The sequence below is a fragment of the Bombina bombina genome, chromosome 3 (genome assembly GCF_027579735.1).
Source record: "Bombina bombina isolate aBomBom1 chromosome 3, aBomBom1.pri, whole genome shotgun sequence".
NCBI lineage: Eukaryota > Metazoa > Chordata > Amphibia > Anura > Bombinatoridae > Bombina > Bombina bombina.
The window spans coordinates 747452871-747475309 of NC_069501.1; the positions used below are offsets into that span (position 1 = coordinate 747452871).

General features: G+C 38.3%; 1 protein-coding gene across 1 annotated transcript in view; it reads left to right on the top strand.

Annotated features, from left to right (window-relative positions):
- CFAP47 (cilia and flagella associated protein 47) overlaps window positions 1-22439 on the top strand; it is an 801982-nt gene that overhangs the window by 167411 nt on the left and 612132 nt on the right. The window contains 2 exon segments of the mRNA XM_053705439.1: window positions 12616-12710; window positions 12876-12952. Coding sequence (XP_053561414.1) covers window positions 12616-12710; window positions 12876-12952 — 172 coding nt within the window.

Sequence of the window (22439 nt, forward strand, 5' to 3'; positions counted from 1 at the left end):
CACAGACTTGCATGCTCCATATACACAGTATCCATATACACATAATATCAATATTGCAAATGTACCTGGGAGACAGGTATATAAAGAACTTAGTAAACAAAACTAGTCCATCGATTTATACGGGGCCCCAATGTTGCAGCTGTTATTAACAAGTAACTGTTCAGTTTCCAAGCTCTCAGTGTTTACACACGCTCTGGATCTGGACACAGTTTCTTAACTTTTCTTTTGTACAATGTAACAACTTGATTGTAAGATTTATGCTTGTGATTCCTTTTATGGTTAAACTTGTGAGAGATATACATGCAGTGTCTTTCTGAAGATTTAACGCACACTGTACCTTGGCGGGACAGACCCGGCTGTCAGCTGCAAGACTTTAAAGCCAATATAAAGGACTATTATTTCAGTACCTGTTATAGCAGTTAGGCAATGCAAGAGTCTTTGTTGCTGCAATAGGGCTGCTTCACTTGCTTACCGCCATGTACCCTTCAGCGTTTCAGCGTTCCTCAGTGAGATTCAAATGCTGCTGGCTCTGTTCTCTGCTGCTCACAGCTGTTCACCTGTTGTGCTTTGCTCAATCATGACGCGTTTCTCCCCTCCCGCATAGGGCTGAGTGTCGGGGCCTCATCAGATGTGTATCTAGGGGGGGGGTGTCACAGGCTCTATATTACCATTGATTATCAGTACCTCCCCCACTCTTTCACAGCACTATTCAAACTACACAGCTTCAAAGCAAAACCGTGTCATTCAATCGGTGTAAAAACTGCATACAAAGGAACTGATCATTAATATTTACAATATATACACAGAGATAGATTTGGCTGATGCATACTTAGGATTAGATTGCAACATATTACGGATTATTACGATTTTATGGTTACGACTTTATGGACACACCTCCACTGCTAAATATATTGCTTTTTACCTACATTTACTTGTTTTAAATATAATTGTGTAGCTGTTATGTTCTTTTTAAGTTAAAGAAACTTTCAATTAATGAACATTAAGGCCTACATTATACTATAGTAACAAAGGTATATGGAGCTTCCTAAATGTCACTACCCTCTTTTAACCAGATACATATTGATCGCAAGTTAACCCTTTTTGCTTGTACAAACTTTAGATAAGGAGAGCTTTTCACAAGAAATGTGCATACTCTATTTTCTCATTTAAACCAATTGGACTTAAGGTATTTAACCTAAAAATCCATCTTGATTCATGCTGCAAAATGATTTTGTCCAAGTGACCGCCCCTTCTATTCTGTTTTAACTGTTCGATGCCCATAATTTGCAACTTGGTGTAATCTGAATTATGGTAAAGTTTGAAGTGTCTTGCTACTGGGCTATCCATGTCTTCATTCTTAATGTCGTCTCTATGCTCTCGAATTCTACTTTTGAACTCTCTAGTAGTTTTACCTACATAGAATCTGGGGCATGAACAGTTAAGCAGGTATATTACGTTTTTAGAGGTACATGATATCCTCTCTCTTACATAGTACACCTTACCCCTAGTTGGGGTGCTGAATATGGCAGATCTTTTAACAAATGGGCAGTATACACAGTGTACACATGGTACACTGCCTGCTTTATGTTGTAACGCTATTAACCAATTCTTGGTTTCCTCTTTTTTAAATTCGCTGTGTACTATCATATCCTTTATGCTTGGGGCCCTTCTCGCCGTCAGTAGTGGATACTCTGATATGCATCCCCTAAGTGATGCATCATCAGACAATATGTGCCAATGGTTATTGAGGATACCTTTTAGCTTCCTCCAGTGTGAATTGTATTCCGTAATTAATCTTACTTCTGTGTCACTATTTGATTTCTTTTTGGAATATAGGAGGTCAGTTCTACAGGTTTTTCTTGCTCTCACCCATGCTTTTTCCACTATTTTTCGAGAGTAACCCCTTGCTAGGAATCTGACTGCCATTATTTTAGCTTGTTCTTCAAATACTTTTATTGAAGAGCAACATCTTTTGAGCCTCAAAAATTGGCCTATGGGCACACCTCTTTTTTGATGCTCAGGGTGATGGCTGTTCGCCTGCAGCAAACTATTTGTTGCTGTTTGTTTGCGATTAATATTAGTGTGCAGTATGTTGTCTTGTTTAGTTATTTTTAAGTCAAGAAAAATTGCACTTTCTGTGCTAATGTTATATGTGAGGAATAGATTAAGATCATTTTTATTCAGGATATTGACAAATTCATGAACTGACTTTTCATCACCCTTCCAGAGAACAAGTATGTCGTCCACGAACCTCAACCAGAGTATTATATGTTTATCTACCCACTCTGAGAGTTCGCTGAAGACATACTTGGTTTCCCAAAAACCTAGGTGCAAACAAGTGTACGTTGGTGCGCATGTTGCACCCATGACTGTTCCTCTTAGTTGCCTAAATAGTTTGCCATCAAAACTAAAAATATTGTTTTTCAAAACAAATTCTAGTAGGCTGAGGATCCATTCAGTGTTTTTCCTGTACTCCTCTCCCCTTAACTCCAAAAAATATCTGGATGCTCTTAAACCTGCTTGGTGGGGGATAGAGGAGTACAGGGACTCCACATCAAGAGTTACTAAGAGTAGATCTTGCTCTACTGTGATTTTATCCAATTTCTTCAGGACATCACTAGTGTCACTGATATAGGAGGATAAGGACTCCAGAAAAGGTCTTAGGAAAAAATCAACATATCTGCTGATACCCTCGGTAGGTCCACCTATGCCCGAAATTATTGGGCGACCAGGTGGGCATTTGAAATTCTTATGCACCTTGGGTATACAATAGAAAGTAGGTAATACTGGGTAGGGGTTAATTAATGATTGATGTTCCTTTATATTAATTAAACCCTCACTTCTTGCTTGATTAAGAAGAAAAATTAACTCATTACATGATTTGTCATAGACTTGATGGGTAACCCTTTCATATTGTTTATTGTCAGACAATTGTCTGTTGACTTCTTGTATATAGGCATTCTGGTCCTGTATGACGATATTACCGCCCTTATCAGATGGTTTAAACACCAAATCTTTCTTTTTCATTAATTCTTGTAAAGCCATTCTTTCATTTCTGCTCAAATTGTCGTTAACAATGCCAGTGATCCCTATCTTACTTACATCTGCTTCTACGCATTTTACAAAAGTTTGGATGCTAGGGGATAGAGATAGTTGAGGCATGAACTTTGATTTTGGTTTAAAATTTGTTTTCATGGGATATTCATTCTGTATTTGTTCAGCATCTTGATCCTCTAGTAGGGAAACTAAGTCTTCTAATGCTGATATATCTGATTCAGAGATATTTGAACTTACAGTCCCTTTATGTTTCAACATCTTTTTTAGTAGAATTTTTCTAGCATATAAGTTGAGATCTTTAGTAAACTTAAATTGGTCTAGGGGGTTGCTGGGACAGAAAGTTAATCCCTTTTTAAGTAATTCTAAATGTGCCAAATTAAATTTAGCTGTAGATAAATTAATGACCATTAATTCACTGGTGGCTTGTGCATTATTCCCCAGAATGCTTTCAGTCTCAATAAATGTTATTCGTTCTTTTGATTCCTCGTTGTCATTCTGTCCATCTGATTCTGTCGGTATTGGCGGTTTCTCCCCCCTCTGCCTCTCTGTCTGGGTCTCCTGTAGGAGTACCCATCTGCCCCTTTTCCATCGTCCCCCCCTCCTTGTCCTCCTCCTAAAGGGAGTCTCGTCTGTAGTGTTTCTCTAATATTTTGGGGTTGTGTGTCTAGTTCAACATCTGAATTGTCTGTACCTGAGTCATAGGATTGTCGTGTCAAATTATTATTTTTGTAAAAATAAATTTTTCCACTTTTAAAGTCATCTTTATCCCTCATCATTTTCCTTCTTTTTCTGAATTTAATCTCTCCTTGTAGTTTTTCCAAGACTCTTTGCATATCTTTATTGAGTTTCTCAAAGGCTGGGTCTTGTGCATAAAGGTTAACTTTTTCATACATCACTGTAGTATCTGTTTTACATTGTTCTAACCGTTAACTACAGTGATGTATGAAAAAGTTAACCTTTATGCACAAGACCCAGCCTTTGAGAAACTCAATAAAGATATGCAAAGAGTCTTGGAAAAACTACAAGGAGAGATTAAATTCAGAAAAAGAAGGAAAATGATGAGGGATAAAGATGACTTTTAAAGTGGAAAAATTTATTTTTACAAAAATAATAATTTGACACGACAATCCTATGACTCAGGTACAGACAATTCAGATGTTGAACTAGACACACAACCCCAAAATATTAGAGAAACACTACAGACGAGACTCCCTTTAGGAGGAGGACAAGGAGGGGGGGACGACGGAAAAGGGGCAGATGGGTACTCCTACAGGAGACCCAGACAGAGAGGCAGAGGGGGGAGAAACCGCCAATATCGACAGAATCAGATGGACAGAATGACAACGAGGAATCAAAAGAATGAATAACATTTATTGAGACTGAAAGCATTCTGGGGAATAATGCACAAGCCACCAGTGAATTAATGGTCATTAATTTATCTACAGCTAAACTTAATTTGGCACATTTAGAATTACTTAAAAAGGGATTAACTTTCTGTCCCAGCAACCCCCTAGACCAATTTAAGTTTATTAAAGATCTCAACTTATATGCTAGAAAAATTCTACTAAAAAAGATGTGGAAACATAAAGGGACTGTAAGTTCAAATATCTCTGAATCAGATATATCAGCATTAGAAGACTTAGTTTCCCTACTAGAGGATCAAGATGCTGAACAAATACAGAATGAATATCCCATGAAAACAAATTTTAAACCAAAATCAAAGTTCATGCCTCAACTATCTCTATCCCCTAGCATCCAAACTTTTGTAAAATGTGTAGAAGCAGATGTAAGTAAGATAGGGATCACTGGCATTGTTAACGACAATTTGAGCAGAAATGAAAGAATGGCTTTACAAGAATTAATGAAAAAGAAAGATTTGGTGTTTAAACCATCTGATAAGGGCGGTAATATCGTCATACAGGACCAGAATGCCTATATACAAGAAGTCAACAGACAATTGTCTGACAATAAACAATATTAAAGGGTTACCCATCAAGACTATGACAAATCATGTAATGAGTTAATTTTTCTTCTTAATCAAGCAAGAAGTGAGGGTTTAATTAATATAAAGGAACATCAATCATTAATTAACCCCTACCCAGTATTACCTACTTTCTATTGTATACCCAAGGTGCATAAGAATTTCAAATGCCCACCTGGTCGCCCAATAATTTCGGGCATAGGTGGACCTACCGAGGGTATCAGCAGATATGTTGATTTTTTCCTAAGACCTTTTCTGGAGTCCTTATCCTCCTATATCAGTGACACTAGTGATGTCCTGAAGAAATTGGATAAAATCACAGTAGAGCAAGATCTACTCTTAGTAACTCTTGATGTGGAGTCCCTGTACTCCTCTATCCCCCACCAAGCAGGTTTAAGAGCATCCAGATATTTTTTGGAGTTAAGGGGAGAGGAGTACAGGAAAAACACTGAATGGATCCTCAGCCTACTAGAATTTGTTTTGAAAAACAATATTTTTTGTTTTGATGGCAAACTATTTAGGCAACTAAGAGGAACAGCCATGGGTGCAACATGCGCACCAACGTACGCTTGTTTGCACCTAGGTTTTTGGGAAACCAAGTATGTCTTCAGCGAACTCTCAGAGTGGGTAGATAAACATATCATACTCTGGTTGAGGTTCGTGGACGACATACTTGTTCTCTGGAAGGGTGATGAAAAGTCGGTTCATGAATTTGTCAATATCCTGAATAAAAATGATCTTAATCTATTCCTCACATATAACATTAGCACAGAAAGTGCAATTTTTCTTGACTTAAAAATAACTAAACAAGACAACATACTGCACACTAATATTCATCGCAAACAAACAGCAACAAATAGTTTGCTGCAGGCGAACAGCCATCACCCTGAGCATCAAAAAAGAGGTGTGCCCATAGGCCAATTTTTGAGGCTCAAAAGATGTTGCTCTTCAATAAAAGTATTTGAAGAACAAGCTAAAATAATGGCAGACAGATTCCTAGCAAGGGGTTACTCTTGAAAAATAGTGGAAAAAGCATGGGTGAGAGCAAGAAAAACCTGTAGAACTGACCTCCTATATTCCAAAAAGAAATCAAATAGTGACACAGAAGTAAGATTAATTACGGAATACAATTCACACTGGAGGAAGCTAAAAGGTATCCTCAATAACCATTGGCACATATTGTCTGATGATGCATCACTTAGGGGATGCATATCAGAGTATCCACTATTGACGGCGAGAAGGGCCCCAAGCATAAAGGATATGCTAGTACACAGCGAATTTAAACAAGAATTGGTTAACAGCGTTACAACATAAAGCAGGCAGTGTACCATGTGGACACTGTGTATACTGCCCATTTGTTAAAAGATCTGCCATATTCAGCACCCCAACTAGGGGTAAGGTGTACTATGTAAGAGAGAGGATATCATGTACCTCTAAAAACGTAATATACCTGCTTAACTGTTCATGCCCCAGATTCTATGTAGGTAAAACTACTAGAGAGTTCAAAAGTAGAATTCGAGAGCATAGAGACGACATTAAGAATGAAGACATGGATAGCCCAGTAGCAAGACACTTCAAACTTTACCATAATTCAGATTACACCAAGTTGCAAATTATGGGCATCGAACAGTTAAAACAGAATAGAAGGGGCGGTCACTTGGACAAAATCATTTTGCAGCATGAATCAAGATGGATTTTTAGGTTAAATACCTTAAGTCCAATTGGTTTAAATGAGAAAATAGAGTATGCACATTTCTTGTGAAAAGCTCTCCTTATCTAAAGTTTGTACAAGCAAAAAGGGTTAACTTGCGATCAATATGTATCTGGTTAAAAGAGGGTAGTGACATTTAGGAAGCTCCATATACCTTTGTTACTATAGTATAATGTAGGCCTTAATGTTCATTAATTGAAAGTTTCTTTAACTTAAAAAGAACATAACAGCTACACAATTATATTTAAAACAAGTAAATGTAGGTAAAAAGCAATATATTTAGCAGTGGAGGTGTGTCCATAAAGTCGTAACCATAAAATCGTAATAATCCGTAATATGTTGCAATCTAATCCTAAGTATGCATCAGCCAAATCTATCTCTGTGTATATATTGTAAATATTAATGATCAGTTCCTTTGTATGCGGTTTTTACACCGATTGAATGACACGGTTTTGCTTTGAAGCTGTGTAGTTTGAATAGTGCTGTGAAAGAGTGGGGGAGGTACTGATAATCAATGGTAATATAAAACCTGTGACACCCCCCCCTAGATACACATCTGATGAGGCCCCGACACTCAGCCCTATGCGGGAGGGGAGAAACGCGTCATGATTGAGCAAAGCACAATAGGTTAACAGCTGTGAGCAGCAGAGAACAGAGCCAGCAGCATTTGAATCTCACTGAGGAACGCTGAAACGCTGAAGGGTACATGGCGGTAAGCAAGTGAAGCAGCCCTATTGCAGCAACAAAGACTCTTGCATTGCCTAACTGCTATAACAGGTACTGAAATAATAGTCCTTTATATTGGCTTTAAAGTCTTGCAGCTGACAGCCGGGTCTGTCCCGCCAAGGTACAGTGTGCGTTAAATCTTCAGAAAGACACTGCATGTATATCTCTCACAAGTTTAACCATAAAAGGAATCACAAGCATAAATCTTGCAATCAAGTTGTTACATTGTACAAAAGGAAAGTTAAGAAACTGTGTCCAGATCCAGAGCGTGTGTAAACACTGAGAGCTTGGAAACTGAACAGTTACTTGTTAATAACAGCTGCAACATTGGGGCCCCGTATAAATCGATGGACTAGTTTTGTTTACTAAGTTCTTTATATACCTGTCTCCCAGGTACATTTGCAATATTGATATTATGTGTATATGGATACTGTGTATATGGAGCATGCAAGTCTGTGAGATATATTTCAATGAATAGCTGGCCAGCCTGTTCTAAATACCTGTATATTTTAGTTGGTGTGTATTCCGCTTTAAAGGAATAGGGTGGAGGGTAGACGTTCTGATTTACGGTTGTTCAGAATTACATAGTAATAAAACTCTGGTAAACTAAGTGCGGCCTGTGTCCCTCTTTGATTGACTGATAATTTTTCGCTCAATCCTTCTTTCATATTGTAATGTATATATATATATATATATATATATATATATATATATATATATAGTGACAAACCACGTCTGCTTGTGCATGTTTCTCATGGAATCGTTTCTGGGATTGTATAGCCATCTGGGATTTAAACATACTTTACACATTTGTTAAGTTTTAAAGGCCTGTGGTCTGTTTATGACTGGTAGAAAATAGCACTGTAGCTTTAAGCACAGTAAAGAACATGTTCTATATTAATAACAAGTTTGTAACAGTGCGGTCGCACAATTATAACACATTCAGAACAGTGAGAAAATAAAAATAGAATATTTAAAAAAACAAAAAAAAAACCCTGGCAATTCCCAAAAAACAAGTTTTAAAACGGTGCAAAGTTAAAAGATGCATTTTTGAAAAATGAAAAAGCTGTGGCTATTGTCTTTTTATAAAATATTAATGTCCCAAACATAAAATCTTCTTTAAAAAAAACAAACATAAAAAGCAAAAACACCATTTTTAAAATCACAAGACCAAGGGGCCGAATTATCAATGATCAAGCTCTGAATGGAGCTTAATGTCCCTGTTTCCGCACAACCCTTCAGGCTCACCGGAAACAGTAGTTATGAAGCAGCGGTCTAAAGACCGCTGCTCCATAACTTGTCCGTTGCCTCTGAGACTGCGGTCTTCAATCTTATTGACACCCCCTGAATCTGCAGGGGGCGGCATTGAACAAGCAGTTCACCAGAGCTGCTTGTGCAATGATAAATGCCGACAGAATTCTTATTTTAAAATGCCTATCCTTCATTCTGCACTTTTGCCCCATATTAGTCTTGCCAGCTTTTCAGTGACGAGACTTTCAATTGTAAGAAATCTACTGAATGCACAGTGAAACGTTATTTACATAGGCATTTTTTGAACTGTTAATACACAAAATCAATTTTTTGTTTTAATGAACACACAGTATACAGTATGTTGTGTACACATACTTTGGATACACAATCTCCCACCCGTGCCGAGATCACTGGCGATATTAGCATACTTTTGCTAAAACTGCATTTCCTATTATTTCCTATAAAACAGAGAGGGTCGGTCCACTTTTTATAAAATATTGTCAGAGCCACTAATTGCGAGACTGGCTAGGGGAAAAGGAAATATTTTGTTGTTCTTAAGGTGCTTTTATCATCAGGCCCTAAGTGGGACTTCCCTATTTTTAAAAAGCTAGATGATAAAAGCAAATATCCTTATCTGCAACTTTCTGTGTATTCAAACATGTTCCAGAAAAGTCAGGTACTGTTAGGGCACTTATTTATAAGTTCTTATATATGATTATTATTCCCTTAACAGCATCATGTCAGCTGTCATTTTCACTGTAAGGGGTTAAATAGCATGGCAAGACCTCACTATTTCTGAAAGTCTCCTGAAGGGAAGCATATAGTAATAACACATCTCACTGATTTCAGGGAGACCCATGCTGTTACAGGGCTGAAAAACCCTTAAGGACATACAATGTACAGGGTACGTCCATGCAGTTAAGTGGTTCAAGCACACATATATAGTGGATGGACTACTGTGGGACCACTTGTTTAAAATAACTGTATTGCTATTTTCACTTAAGTGGGGTGCAACAAAAGGTACACCCCACCACCTGATTTTATAATATACAACAAAGAACAGGGTGCCCTGTTTCTCACAGTAAATACAATAGTTACAATGGTTATTTCCCTTTTTTTCTCACAGTGATCACCTGATTTCTAAATAGTGCTATCCACACAGGCTGGACTCGTTGGAAGCCAAGTTACTGACTTAAACAACCAGAGGTGTTAGATAAATGTCTTCTAGTGGAATTCACAGTGCAGGTTCTCAACTTTGTAAAGTGAGCTCCAAACAGGTTGCTGCAGATTGTCTACCACTCTTTCAATCTTTCTCACAAAAATGACTCAGATAGTTATTTTTTAACAGAGAAAATCAATGCAGCAAATACTCACAGAGCGGTGGAACGATCAAAGGAGTAGTAGACAATGTGCCGCCACCTGTTTGGAGCTCACTTTACCAAGTTTGGAACCTGCACTGTGAATTCCACTAGAAGATATTTACCTAACATCTACGGTTGTTTAAGTCAGCTGGTCGGTTTCCAACGAGTCCAGCCTGTATGGATAGCACTATGTAGTGGACATAAATCTGTGAGTACTTTTTTTGCTTTACCCAATCTCTGCAGATATTAAAGATATCACACTATTGGGGCGCCCTGTTCTTTTTGTATTTTTCAGACTCCATACCTTGTGTTTCACGTGAGAGAGAACTTTTGGAAGAGGAAGCCACTCCTATACCCTTTGAATTGAGATGAAGGTTTTTTTTTTTACTGTTTATTCAATAGCACCTGTTTTAAGTGTGTTGCATTCAGTTGTTATGGTATTTTTTATTTTATAATATACCTGTATCTCTATCATGTTATCACTGTTGCCATGAAGATCATCTTCTAGTTACCTGAGTATATGGCCCCTTATTTGAAAGAGAGGTCTCTCCTCTTTGCCCCTTTTTAGTGCATATATGGGGGTGATAGAAGAAAATAAGATGGTATCCAGAGAACAGGAGCACAAACTTTAATGAAATGCAACAATCAAGGCTCGGATTAAGGTGCCAATAAAACTTCACATTTATTTGCAAACATGGATTAAAATTTACACATCACCGGACATAATTAGGAGGAGTGTAGGTGCAGGTGGAAAATGTGCCTATGTCATCTGATGCGTTTCACTCTGTTCTGGCGCTTTTTCAAAGATAGCCTGGAGGGGGTCATTTGGTCAGTATTTATGCTAGATCATATACGCCAATTTATGGGGTGATAGGGTTTATTTAAGAGCCCAAGGAACCTCAAAAGTCACCTGCAAGTGGCTGCAATTTGTTTGGCAATCCCATATAATCTAGCAGCACATGAGACTTCTCATTTAAAAGAAAATAATCTGCATTTATTTTTTATTGTATGTGTGTTGTATGTTATACTTGGGAGATACCTCCCATTCAGTAAATACAATAGGATGGTTATTTCGCTTTTTTCTCACAGTGATCACCTGCTTTCTAAGCGACCTCTCTCCTTAGAAATAAGGGGTTTCATGTCCCAAACAGAAGACAAAACAGCAGTAAGTGCCGGTGCTGGTGATTGTTTTAACATCACCTGAATCTTACAGGAATATGAGACTATTATGAAAGAATAAACTTGCATCTTTCAAAAGAGTGGACTCACTCATACCATATATTTTTACTCTTAGTTCTCTTATTTATGTTGGTTATTGTATTTTTATTTTGTATTTTTTATTAAATCAGAGGTACATGGATCTATGAGCCCTAACAGCAATAAAATAACAAAATGAGACTATGGGTAACTGCCAGGTGAACATTACTACTTTGACAATTATCCCTTTATTTGACTGGTGACACTTCTCTCTTTCAAATGTGAGATCATGTGATATATTTCTATGGTATGGGGGTAATAAAAACCCTTGAAAAATAAGCAATAAAACTAATAATAACAGAGTTATTTGTCATTGTTATTAATCACATGGCAGGTGGATGGATATGTTTTCACTAATTTTAAATATGCTCTCCAATGAGTGGTATCAAGTTTGTCTACGAATTGGGGGCAAGAAAAGAGATACTACTAATGTTCCTTATGCATATAGTTCTGTCAGGTGACCACTCTTACCTTGGTGATTTGCTGATATACACTAAAACCCCTAAAATGAAATTGGACCCTCTCCTCTGTCAAAATAGATTCCTCATTTGAAAGAGGAGAGGGTCCAATTTAATTTAATTTCAATAATCAATTGTCCTGTTGTAGTTCTTATCTTGAGGTGCTCTTACCTTGGTGATTTGCTGATATACACTAAAACCCTTAAAATGAAATTGGACCCTCTACTCTTTCAAAAGAGATTCCTCATTTGAAAGAGGAGAGGGTCCAATTTCATTTCATTTCAGTAATCACTTGTCCTGTTGTAGTTCTTATCTTGAGGTGCTAAAGCATTTAACTAGGATCTCATTCCCATTTGTGTTATATGGGATGGGGATTAGGGGATCTAAAAGTGTCCTTCCTCCTTATCAGACACTGCAGTGTTGCACAATTGGCACAGATGATTACTATTCCCTCTCTCATTCAAAAGGAAGGATTCTCCTCTTTCAAGAGGTATTACTTGTCCTATTGTAGTTCTTATTTTGAGGTTTCATAACCATCTGTGTTTTATGAAGCATATGTATATTTTTGTTTAATTGTTCAATGTCTCTCTAATATAAGTTCTGTTCTTTTTTTAAATGCCCACCCCACTTGGTTTTGGTCAAACGATCTATAAACCTAAAATTTAAACGATAGATAGACAAATAGTTAGATGTTATATATAAAATCAATATATGCTAAACTACATTATATGAAGGCAGGGAAATGCTCCATATTTGTATCACTGTGTTGCATTTATTGAAAACAAAAAGCTAATTTGCTGTTTTTTTCTGTAGGTGGCAGCATATGGCTTTGACCTTCCAATCAACACAATATTTACTGGAGATGTAACTTACACCGACACTTCTGCTCCTCCTACTCCTACCAATACGTGTTCTCATACTCCTACCAAGTCCATTTCTCATACTTCCATGAATTCCATTTCTCATACTGCTACCAATTCGATTTCTCGTACTTCTACCAGTTCAGCTTCTCATGCTCCTACCAATTCAACTTCTCATTCTTCTGCTAGTACCAGTTATGTGACTTCTAACAGTTCTGAAAAGCGACTTCTTGTTCGGAGGCCTCGGACTGGGAAACTGTTAAACCCATCATGTAAAGTTACTGCAACTGGTATGTAAAAAAACAAAACAAAAAAGCTCACTACATTGTTATGACTGCTCTCATAGTACTATACTATGAATCTCGCCTTTTTTTAAATGAAATTCGTATTATTATCTGAAATAACAAATTTAGAATTACGAAATACTCTAAATATATTTAATGAATATTCATTTTAAAGAGCAGCTGGTGTTTGTACTGATATACATAAATTTATAAATAAATAATAATAATAATAATATGAAATGTATTTGTAGTATTTATGTTATTTATATGTAGTAAATAGCTTAAAATCTTCTTACTAGTTTATGATGAGACTTATTATGACCGCTGCTACTTATCCTCTCCGCCACCTAAAGTGTGGCATATTTCAATCATCCCAATCATATCTCATTAGGATAATTGAGAGCCCCCTATTGCATGATTGGCCGGCAGCATTGTACAAGGTTGGGCGGACGAGGTTCATGACAGCGAATCCCCTGAATATAAATGGGGCCCAAAAGCTCAAAATGTTAAATATTTTTTACTCCAGCAATAACGCATTATGTTATGAAAGAGCTGCACATAAAATAAATGGTTTTTTAACACATTTAAAACAACATATTTTTTTTTTAGCAAAATATGCATTGTTTTACAGTTCAAGGATCTAGCCCTTGAACAACATTATGGGCTAGATTACATGTGACACAGTATTTTTTTCCCCGCAATTGCGATAACTTCACTAGAGTTAAGCATTTGGCGCTAGTCCGGTGTGTTCGTATTACAAGTTAAAAAAAAAATGATTTTTCGCAACTTGAGTTTTCGCATATGGGGGCATGCATTCCTTCGTAAAAATCAATGGACACAAAAAAGAGGGGAAAAAAACTAACATCCAAGATCGCAAAAAACCCATCATATTTTTGCATTCCCCATAGAAGTCAACCATTGCGCAAAAAAATATATATATTTTCAGTAAATACATAGTTCAAATATTTATTAAATATGAATATTGTATAAATATGTTTTATCATGTTTTAATCGATTTAAAAGCAAAGGAATATAATGCACTTACTGTACATATATGTCTATATATGTGAACATATATATTAATGTTTTATATGTGTATATATGACTGTAAATACATATATACACATATAAATACATTAATATATACGTACACAGATATAAACACATGTATATATATACTGTATATATATACACACACACATCTCTCTCTCTCTCTCTCTCTCTCTCTCTCTCTCTCTATATCGATATATATATATATATATATATATATATATATATATATACATACATGCATACAAATAAAACTTTAGACATATATATATATCAGGGGCGTATTTAGGTTTTGTGTTGCCCTAGGCACTCAAAATTCTGCTGCCCCCCACCCCACCCCAGGTTTAAGGCCTTTTTTTAGACATAATATTTTTGGGACAGGGTGTAAAAAATAATGTATTTTTAAGTAGATGTTCACCAGGGCTTGCATTCACTCTGGTCACACACACACACACATATATATATATATATATATATATATATTAAGACATTATTTTGCAAGTCAGATGATTAAAGTGTTTATATCAGAAAAAAATATCCTTCACTGTATGATAGTTTGTCAGTAGGTAGTTGTTTAACCTTAAACATCTTCTTTAGTGATTGACAGTTATTTAAGCAAAATATCTGCTTGGATAAATATGTAATGAATATACAAACTGTCCTTTAAAAGTACTTAAAAAATACAACAGTAGTTATGATAGGTTTAGGAATTGTATCCTAGGAGATGAAGTCACATGATACAATCATAATAAAGTATATACTTGTATTGTTTCTGAATGTATTAAATGCATACAACATACCACGTCATGCGCACCCAATCCCATAGGATAGCAATAGCCGGGCCAGCCATTTAAGTCATTAGTAATTGGTTGATTTAGCCACCTGGCCCTGAGTTCAGTAGAGTGGCCCTAGGGACTCAAAATTCTGCTGCCCCTTAAAAATCTGCTGCCCTAGGCACCGGCCTTGTTGGCCTATGCCTTAATACGCCACTGATATATATGTTAAAGCGGTTTGTCTGCCTTTTTTTTTTCTAACACCCAAGATCTCAAATCTTTGAGCTCTTATAACATTTTTGTGCACTTTGTAATGTATTTTGAAAGTGTTTTGTGCAACTTTTTTGTTTACCCACAGCTCTGAGATCGCGGTAAGGATTGAAACGTAAAGGGCAATTGAGCTATCGATTTTGCTCCACTTGTAATATCACCACAATGAAAATGGCTTGCAAAAACAAGATTGCGCTTGTGCAAAACAGTTTGCGCCTTACTTGTAATCTAGCCCTTTGAGTATTTATCTTTACTTGTGTTCTGGGACCAGTTAGGGACAGATTGAAAGGTTGGGTTATGAATTATGTAAGGTCCACTCAGACCTCACTTAGAAAAGGAACAAAATCAAAACTATCAACAATTTATTGCAGGAGAAACTGACAAAATAAATAATAAAAGTAGACTGAAATATTGTTTTGTCCTACATAATTAAACATGTTGGGCCAGACTACAAGTGGCGTGCTAACAGTTGCAAGCAAGCAAAAAGGGGTTTATCGCGGTTGTGTGTGTGCGTTGGGTTTAGTACTTGTATTACAAGTTAAAAAAAAAATTAACGTGTGAGTGCTATCGTGATTTAAGCTACAATGATTACTACATCCTCAGAGTTATGATTAACCAATCAAAAACGTTGCACAAAACACATAAAAAATACATTAAAGAGTACAGTTACACTCATAATAACATTATATAATACAAATGGTTTTAAAAAATTGCACAAAAAGGTATTAGGTCTCAAATATATGATTTCTCAGGTATTAGGAAAAAAAGACTGCAAATGGCTTAAACATAGAGATACATACACAAACATGTCTAAAAATGTATATATATATATATATATATATATATATATATATATATATATGTGTGTGTGTGTGTGTACATATGTGTTTATGTATTTATATGTGTATACATGTATTAACAGACATATATACATATACAGTATCTCACAAAAGTGAGTACACCCCTCACATTTTTGTTAACACTGAAGAAATGACAGAAATGACACTTTGCTGCAATGTAAAGTAATGAGTATACAGCCTGTATAACAGTGTAAATTTGCTGTCCTAGCCCAGTCTCCAAAGGGAGGGGGTCATGCTCTGCTTCAGTATGTCACAGTACATGTTGGCATTCATGGTTCCTTCAATGAACTGTAGCTCCACAGTGCCAGCAGCACTCATGCAGGCCTCAACCATGACACTCCCACCACCATGCTTGACTGTAGGCAAGACACACTTGTCTTTGTACTCCTGACATGGTTGCCGCCACCACTTGAAACCATCTGAACCAAATAAGTTGATCTTGCTCTCATTGGACCACAGGACATGGTTCCAGTAATCCATGGCCTTAGTCTGCTTGTCTTCAGCAAACTGTTTGCTTTCTTGTGCTTCATCTTTATAAGAGGCTTCCTTCTTGGACGACAGCCATGCAGACCAATTTGATGCAGTGTGCCGCATATGGTCTCATCACTGACTGGCTGAACCCCCACCCCTTCAACCTCTGTAGCAATGCTGGCAGCACTAATACAAATATTTCCCAAGTTGAACCTGTCCTATGAAACCGCTGTATGGTCTTGCCCACCGTGCTGCAGCTCAGTTTCAGGGTCTTGGCAATCTTTTTATAGCCTAGGCCATCTTTATGTAGAGCAACAATTCTTTTTTTCATATCTTCAGAGAGTTCTTTGCCATGAGGTACCATGTTGAGCTTCCAGTGACTAGTATGAGAGAGTGTGAGAGAGCGATAACACCAAATTTAACACAACTGCTCCCCATTCACACCTGAGACCTTGTAACACTAATGAGTCACATGACACCGGGGAGGGAAAATGACTTATTGGGCCCAATTTGGACATTTCCACTTAGGGGTGTACTCACTTTTGGTGCCAATGGTTTAGACATTAATGGCTGTGTGTTGAGTTATTTTGAGGGGACAGCAAATGTACACTGTTATACAGGCTGTACACTCACTACTTTACATTGTAGCAAAGTGTCATTTCGTCAGTGTTGTCACATGAAAATATATAATAAAAAATATACAAAAATGTGAGGGGTGTACTCACTTTTGTGAGATACTGTATAATCACAAAAATACATATGTATACATATATAGAAATATATATAAGTGCATTGAAGCCCTTTGTAGTCAGTTAGATGAAAACATAAATAGAACATGTTCTGCTATATGAAGAACATTGGAATGTGAAATATTAATATTTTTATGTCGGTTAACGCACTTGAGAATACGCAATCGGGTTTACACGTAAGTAAGGTGTTTTTCCACTTTTTTTGCTCTATTGACTTCTATAGGGAATACGTTAAAGGGACACTGAACCCCAAAAAAATATTTTGTGATTCAGATAGAGCATACAATTTTAAGCAACTTTCTAATTTATTCCTATTATCAGATTTTCTTCATTCTCTTGGTATGTTTATTTGAAAAGCAAGAATGTAAGTTTAGATGCTGGCCCATTTTTGGTGAATAGCCTGGGTTGTCCTTGCTGATTGGACAGCACCAATAAACAAGTGTTGTCCATGGTCCTGAACCAAACATTTGCTGGCTCCTTAGCTTAGATGCCTTCTTTTTAAAATAAAGATAGCAAGAGAATGAAGAAAAATTGATAATAGAAGTAAATAAGAAAGTTGCTTAAAATTGCATGCCCTATCTGAATCATGAAAGAAAAAAATTGGGTTCAGTATCTCTTTAACGCAATTGCAATCTTCGATGTTCGGCTTTTTGTGTGCATTAGGTTAGCACATGATTGAAACCTTTTTACTTTCAATTTGTAATACGAGTGTCACCTGACGCCCCCAAAAATCATACTTCTGGCGGATTTAGTGTGCAAGTGGGAGCGTTAAATACCACTCAACTTGTAATCTAGCCGTTATCGGGATTACATTTTGAGTTGATTTCCCATTTAAATGCAAAATGTTTCATTTAAAAATGCGGTGTATGTTGACAATTCGATTAATATAAAGTGTGTGATTATTAATAGCCGAATTAAAAGATAACACAATATATGGTTTCCAGGCAACCTACAAGATAAGAGAAAATATCAGAATCATCTTTTCTTAGTACAGAATTTTTTTACGGTGCCCAGTAAACTTTTAACACTGTACTGCATTTAAATGTATTATCCCTGCAGGCGGACAGGTTCGCAGGTAGTGAACCTATCTGCCTGCAGCTTAAAAAATGTACCCCTAAGGCTGGGTAAACACAACATTACTGGGGTAGAATATGCATCATAATGCAAAGGCTTGATCTGCGCCTGTTTGTAAATTAAACAGACATTCAACTAATTTGTTATTCATGGATGAGGTGAGGAATTATTTGCATCATTGCAAAAGATCTGAATACATAATGAATGTTTTAAAACAGTTTAAAACTGTAATTTTGTTAGAAAACTGCATTGCTATTGAAACCATTGAAAAACCTCTCAAATGTTTTTTATTTTACTTCCTTTGTTATGGCCAATTTGAAACATAAATAAATGATTTACTGTATATATCTACCAATCATTAAGCATAGTGTAAATATATATTGTACCAAATTAGCATCAGACATATGCAGAAATATGTATTTACTAGTCCTAAAGCCCGTTCACACAGGCCATTTTTTGCAGTACAGCGGTCCCACCCCTTGCTCTCTCTCTCCCCCTTTTTTTTGCTCTCTCTCCCCCTCCCTTTTGCGCTCTCTCTTGCTCCACCTCTCTTTTGCTCTCTTTACCCCCTCCCTTTTGCTTTCTCCCCCCTCTCTTTTGCGCTCTCTCTCCTCTCTCTCCCCTCTCTTTTGCTCTCTCTCCCCCTCTCTTTTGGCTCCCTCTCCCCCCTCTCTTTTGCTTTCTCTCCCCCCTCTCTTTTGCACTCTCTCTCCCCTCTCTTTTGCTCTCTCTCCCCCTCTCTCTTGCTGTCTCTCCCCCCCCCTCTCTTTTGCTCTCTCTCCCTCCTCTATTTTGTGCTCTTTCCCCCCTCTCTTTGGAGCTCTCTCCCCTTCTCTTTTGCGCTCTCTCTCCCCCTCTCTTTAGCACTCTCTCTCTCTCCCCCCTCTCTTTTGCGCTCTCTTTCTCTCCCCTTCTCTTTTGCGCTCTCTCCCCCTCTCTTTTGCTCTCTCTCTCCCCCTCTCTTTTGTGATCTCTCCCCAATCTCTTTTACACTCTCTCTCTCCCCCTCTCTTTTACGCTCTCTCTCTTCCCCCTCTCTTTTGCGCTCTCTCTCCCCATCCCTCTCTTTTGCGCTCTCTCTCTCTCCCCATCCCTCTCTTTTGCTCTGTCTCTCTCCCCATCCTTCTCTTTTGCTCTGTCTCTCTCCCCATCCCTCTCTTTTGCTCTGTCTCTCTCCCCATCCCTCTTTTTTGCATTTTCTCGCCCTCTCTTTTGCTCTCTCTCTCCCCCTCTCTTTTGCACTCTATCTCTCCTCCTCTCTTTTGCATGCTCTCTCTCCCCCCTCTCTTTTGCGCTCTCTCTCCCCGCTCTCTTTTGCGCTCTCTCTCCCCCTCTGTTTTGCTCTCTCTCTCTTCCCTCTATTTTGCTTTCTCTCCCACCTCTCTTTTTCTCTCTCTCTCCATCCCTCTCTTTTGCTCTCTCTCCCCCTCTGTTTTGCTCTCTCTCTCTTCCCTCTATTTTGCTTTCTCTCCCCCTCTCTTGCTCTTTCCCCTCTATTTTGCTCTCTCTCCCCCTCTCTTGCTCTTTCCCATCTATTTTGTTCTCTCCCCCTCTCTTTCTATCTATCTCCCCTTCTATTTCTATCTCTCTCCCCTCTATCCCTCTCTTGCGCCTGACCACGCCCGGCCACGCTCCCAACATGCCAGGCAATGCCCCCGTCACACCGCTCACACCCGGTCACGCCCACTTTCACCCACACCGGCTGTTCAGGTAGGGACTCTAAGGCCAGGTGTGTTTGTCCTCATGCACAATGGCCTCTAGTTATCAAGCCGTCAACCTCAAATATGCTGGAATTCCGCAGCGTATTTGTGGCGAGGCTGATTCCCCTAAGTTATCAAGCCCTACACACCGGCAAAAGTAGAATATAGTGACATAAGCTTCGATCCGCAGGACTCAGTCCGACACAGATCGATTCTTACGTCACTCCAGATGTTCCGAACGCAAGTTCGGCACTATCTGACTATTTTTGGGAGTTATCAAAAAACTAGCAGGTACGCTCTGCACTTTTCTGGCCCAGCGTACCTGCTTTTCAATCCGCCGCCCTGGAGGTGGCGGATCCCATAGGAATCAATGAGAGTCTGACCATAGCGAAAGTTCATGTTGCCGTTTAGTGTGGGTGCTTAGTGACAGCTTATCAATAAAGCTGGGAAAAAGCCGAAGAGCAGCGAGATCGGATGAGTGATAACTATCACAGTCCGCTGCTCATCGCCCCGTACTTGGTGTGCGGCTTTTTGACAGCTTTTTTGATAACTTTGGCAAACGTATTTAGATCCGCGGTGGCGATGTGAGGCGAGTGTAGGTGGGCGTATTGGGGCCGGCGAAGGCAGGTAAGTAGACGGCTTGATAACTAGAGGCCAGTCTCTACTGCTCATGACATCTTATTATATAGGATGAATAAATAGAGCACATTTTTCTATGTGAAAAACATTTGAATGTGAAATATTTATACTTTCATGTCGGTTTAGCGCACTTGAGAATATGCATTTGGGTTATCACACTAGTGGGGTGTTAGTTTCCATTCAGCTTTTTTTGCTCCTTTGAGTTCTATGGGGGAATAGGTTATCGAATGCGCAATATCCTAAGTTCGGCTTTTTGCGTGCTTTGGATTAACGTATGAACAATAACCTTTTGCTTTCAACTTGTAATATGAGCACAACCCAACGCACACAAAAAGTTTACTTCTAGCGCAGTTATCGTGTGAGTGAAAGTGCTAAATAGCGATCCACTCGTAATCTGGCTCTATATTGGAATTATTGACATATTTTTTGTTTAAAGGGACATGAAACCCTACATTTTTCTTGTATGCTTCAGAGAGAGCATGCAATTTTATAAAAAAATCTTAGTTACTTCTATTATCAAATTTTCTTTGTTCTCTTGGTATATGTTGTTGAAAAGCAGGGACGTAAGCTCAGGAGCATACAAGTGTCTGGAGCACTATATGGCATCAGTTATCCATTTCAAGATCACTAGATGACAGCTCTATTTCCTGAGATGTAGTGCTCCGGTCACCCACCTAGATATGTCTTCAACATAGAATACCATAGGAACAAAGCAAATTTGGTAATAGAAGTAGATTGGTCATTTTTTTAAATTGCAGGCTTTGGCCTCTATTTATCAAGCCGTCAACCGCCAATACACTGGAATTCCGCAGCGTATTTGTGGCGAGCTTGATTCGCCTTAGTTATCAAATCCTACAGACCGGCAAAAGTAGAATTTAGTAACGTAACATACGATCCGCCGGACCGACACAGATCGATGCTTACGTCACTCCAGATGTTCCGAATCCAAGTTCGGCACTATTTGACTACTTTTGCTAGTTATCAAATAACTAGCAGGTACGCTCGGTACTTTTCCGGCCCAGCGTACCTGGTTTTCAATCCGCCGCCCTGGAGGCGGCGGATGCCTTAGGAATCAATGGGAGTCGGAAAGCAGCGAAAGCTCATGTTCGCTGCTGCCCGATGTCCCATTGATTCCTATGGGAATGTTTACACCTAACACCCTAACATGTACCCCGAGTCTAAACACCCCTAATCTGCCGCCCCTACACCGCCGCCACCTACATTATACTTATTAACCCCTAAACCGCCACTCCCGGACCCTGACGCAACTAAATAAAGTGTTTAACCCCTAAACCGCCGCTCCCGGACCCCGCCGCCCCCAACATTATATTTATTAACCCCTAATCTGCCCCCCCTACACCGCCGCCACCTACATTATATTTACTAACCCTGAATCTGCCGCCCCCAACGTCGCCGCCACTATATTAAATTTATTAACCCCTAAACCTAAGTCTAACCCTAACCCTAACAACCCCTAACTTAAATATAATTTAAATTAATCTAAATAAATATTCCTAGCATTAAATAAATTATACCTATTTAAAACTAAATACTCACCTATAAAATAAACCCTAAGGCCTAGATTTGGAGTTCGGTGGTAGCCGTCAAAACCAGCGTTAGAGGCTCCTAACGCTGGTTTTGGCCGCCCGCTGGTATTTGGAGTCAGTGATTAAAGGGTCTAACGCTCACTTTTCAGCCGCGACTTTTCCATACCGCAGATCCCCCTACGCCATTTGCGTAGCCTATCTTTTCAATGGGATCTTTCTAACGCTGGTATTTAGAGTCGTTTCTGAAGTGAGCGTTAGAGCTCTAACGACAAAATTCCAGCCGCCTGAAAATAGCAGGAGTTAAGAGCTTTCTGGCTAACGCCGGTTTATAAAGCTCTTAACTACTGTACCCTAAAGTAC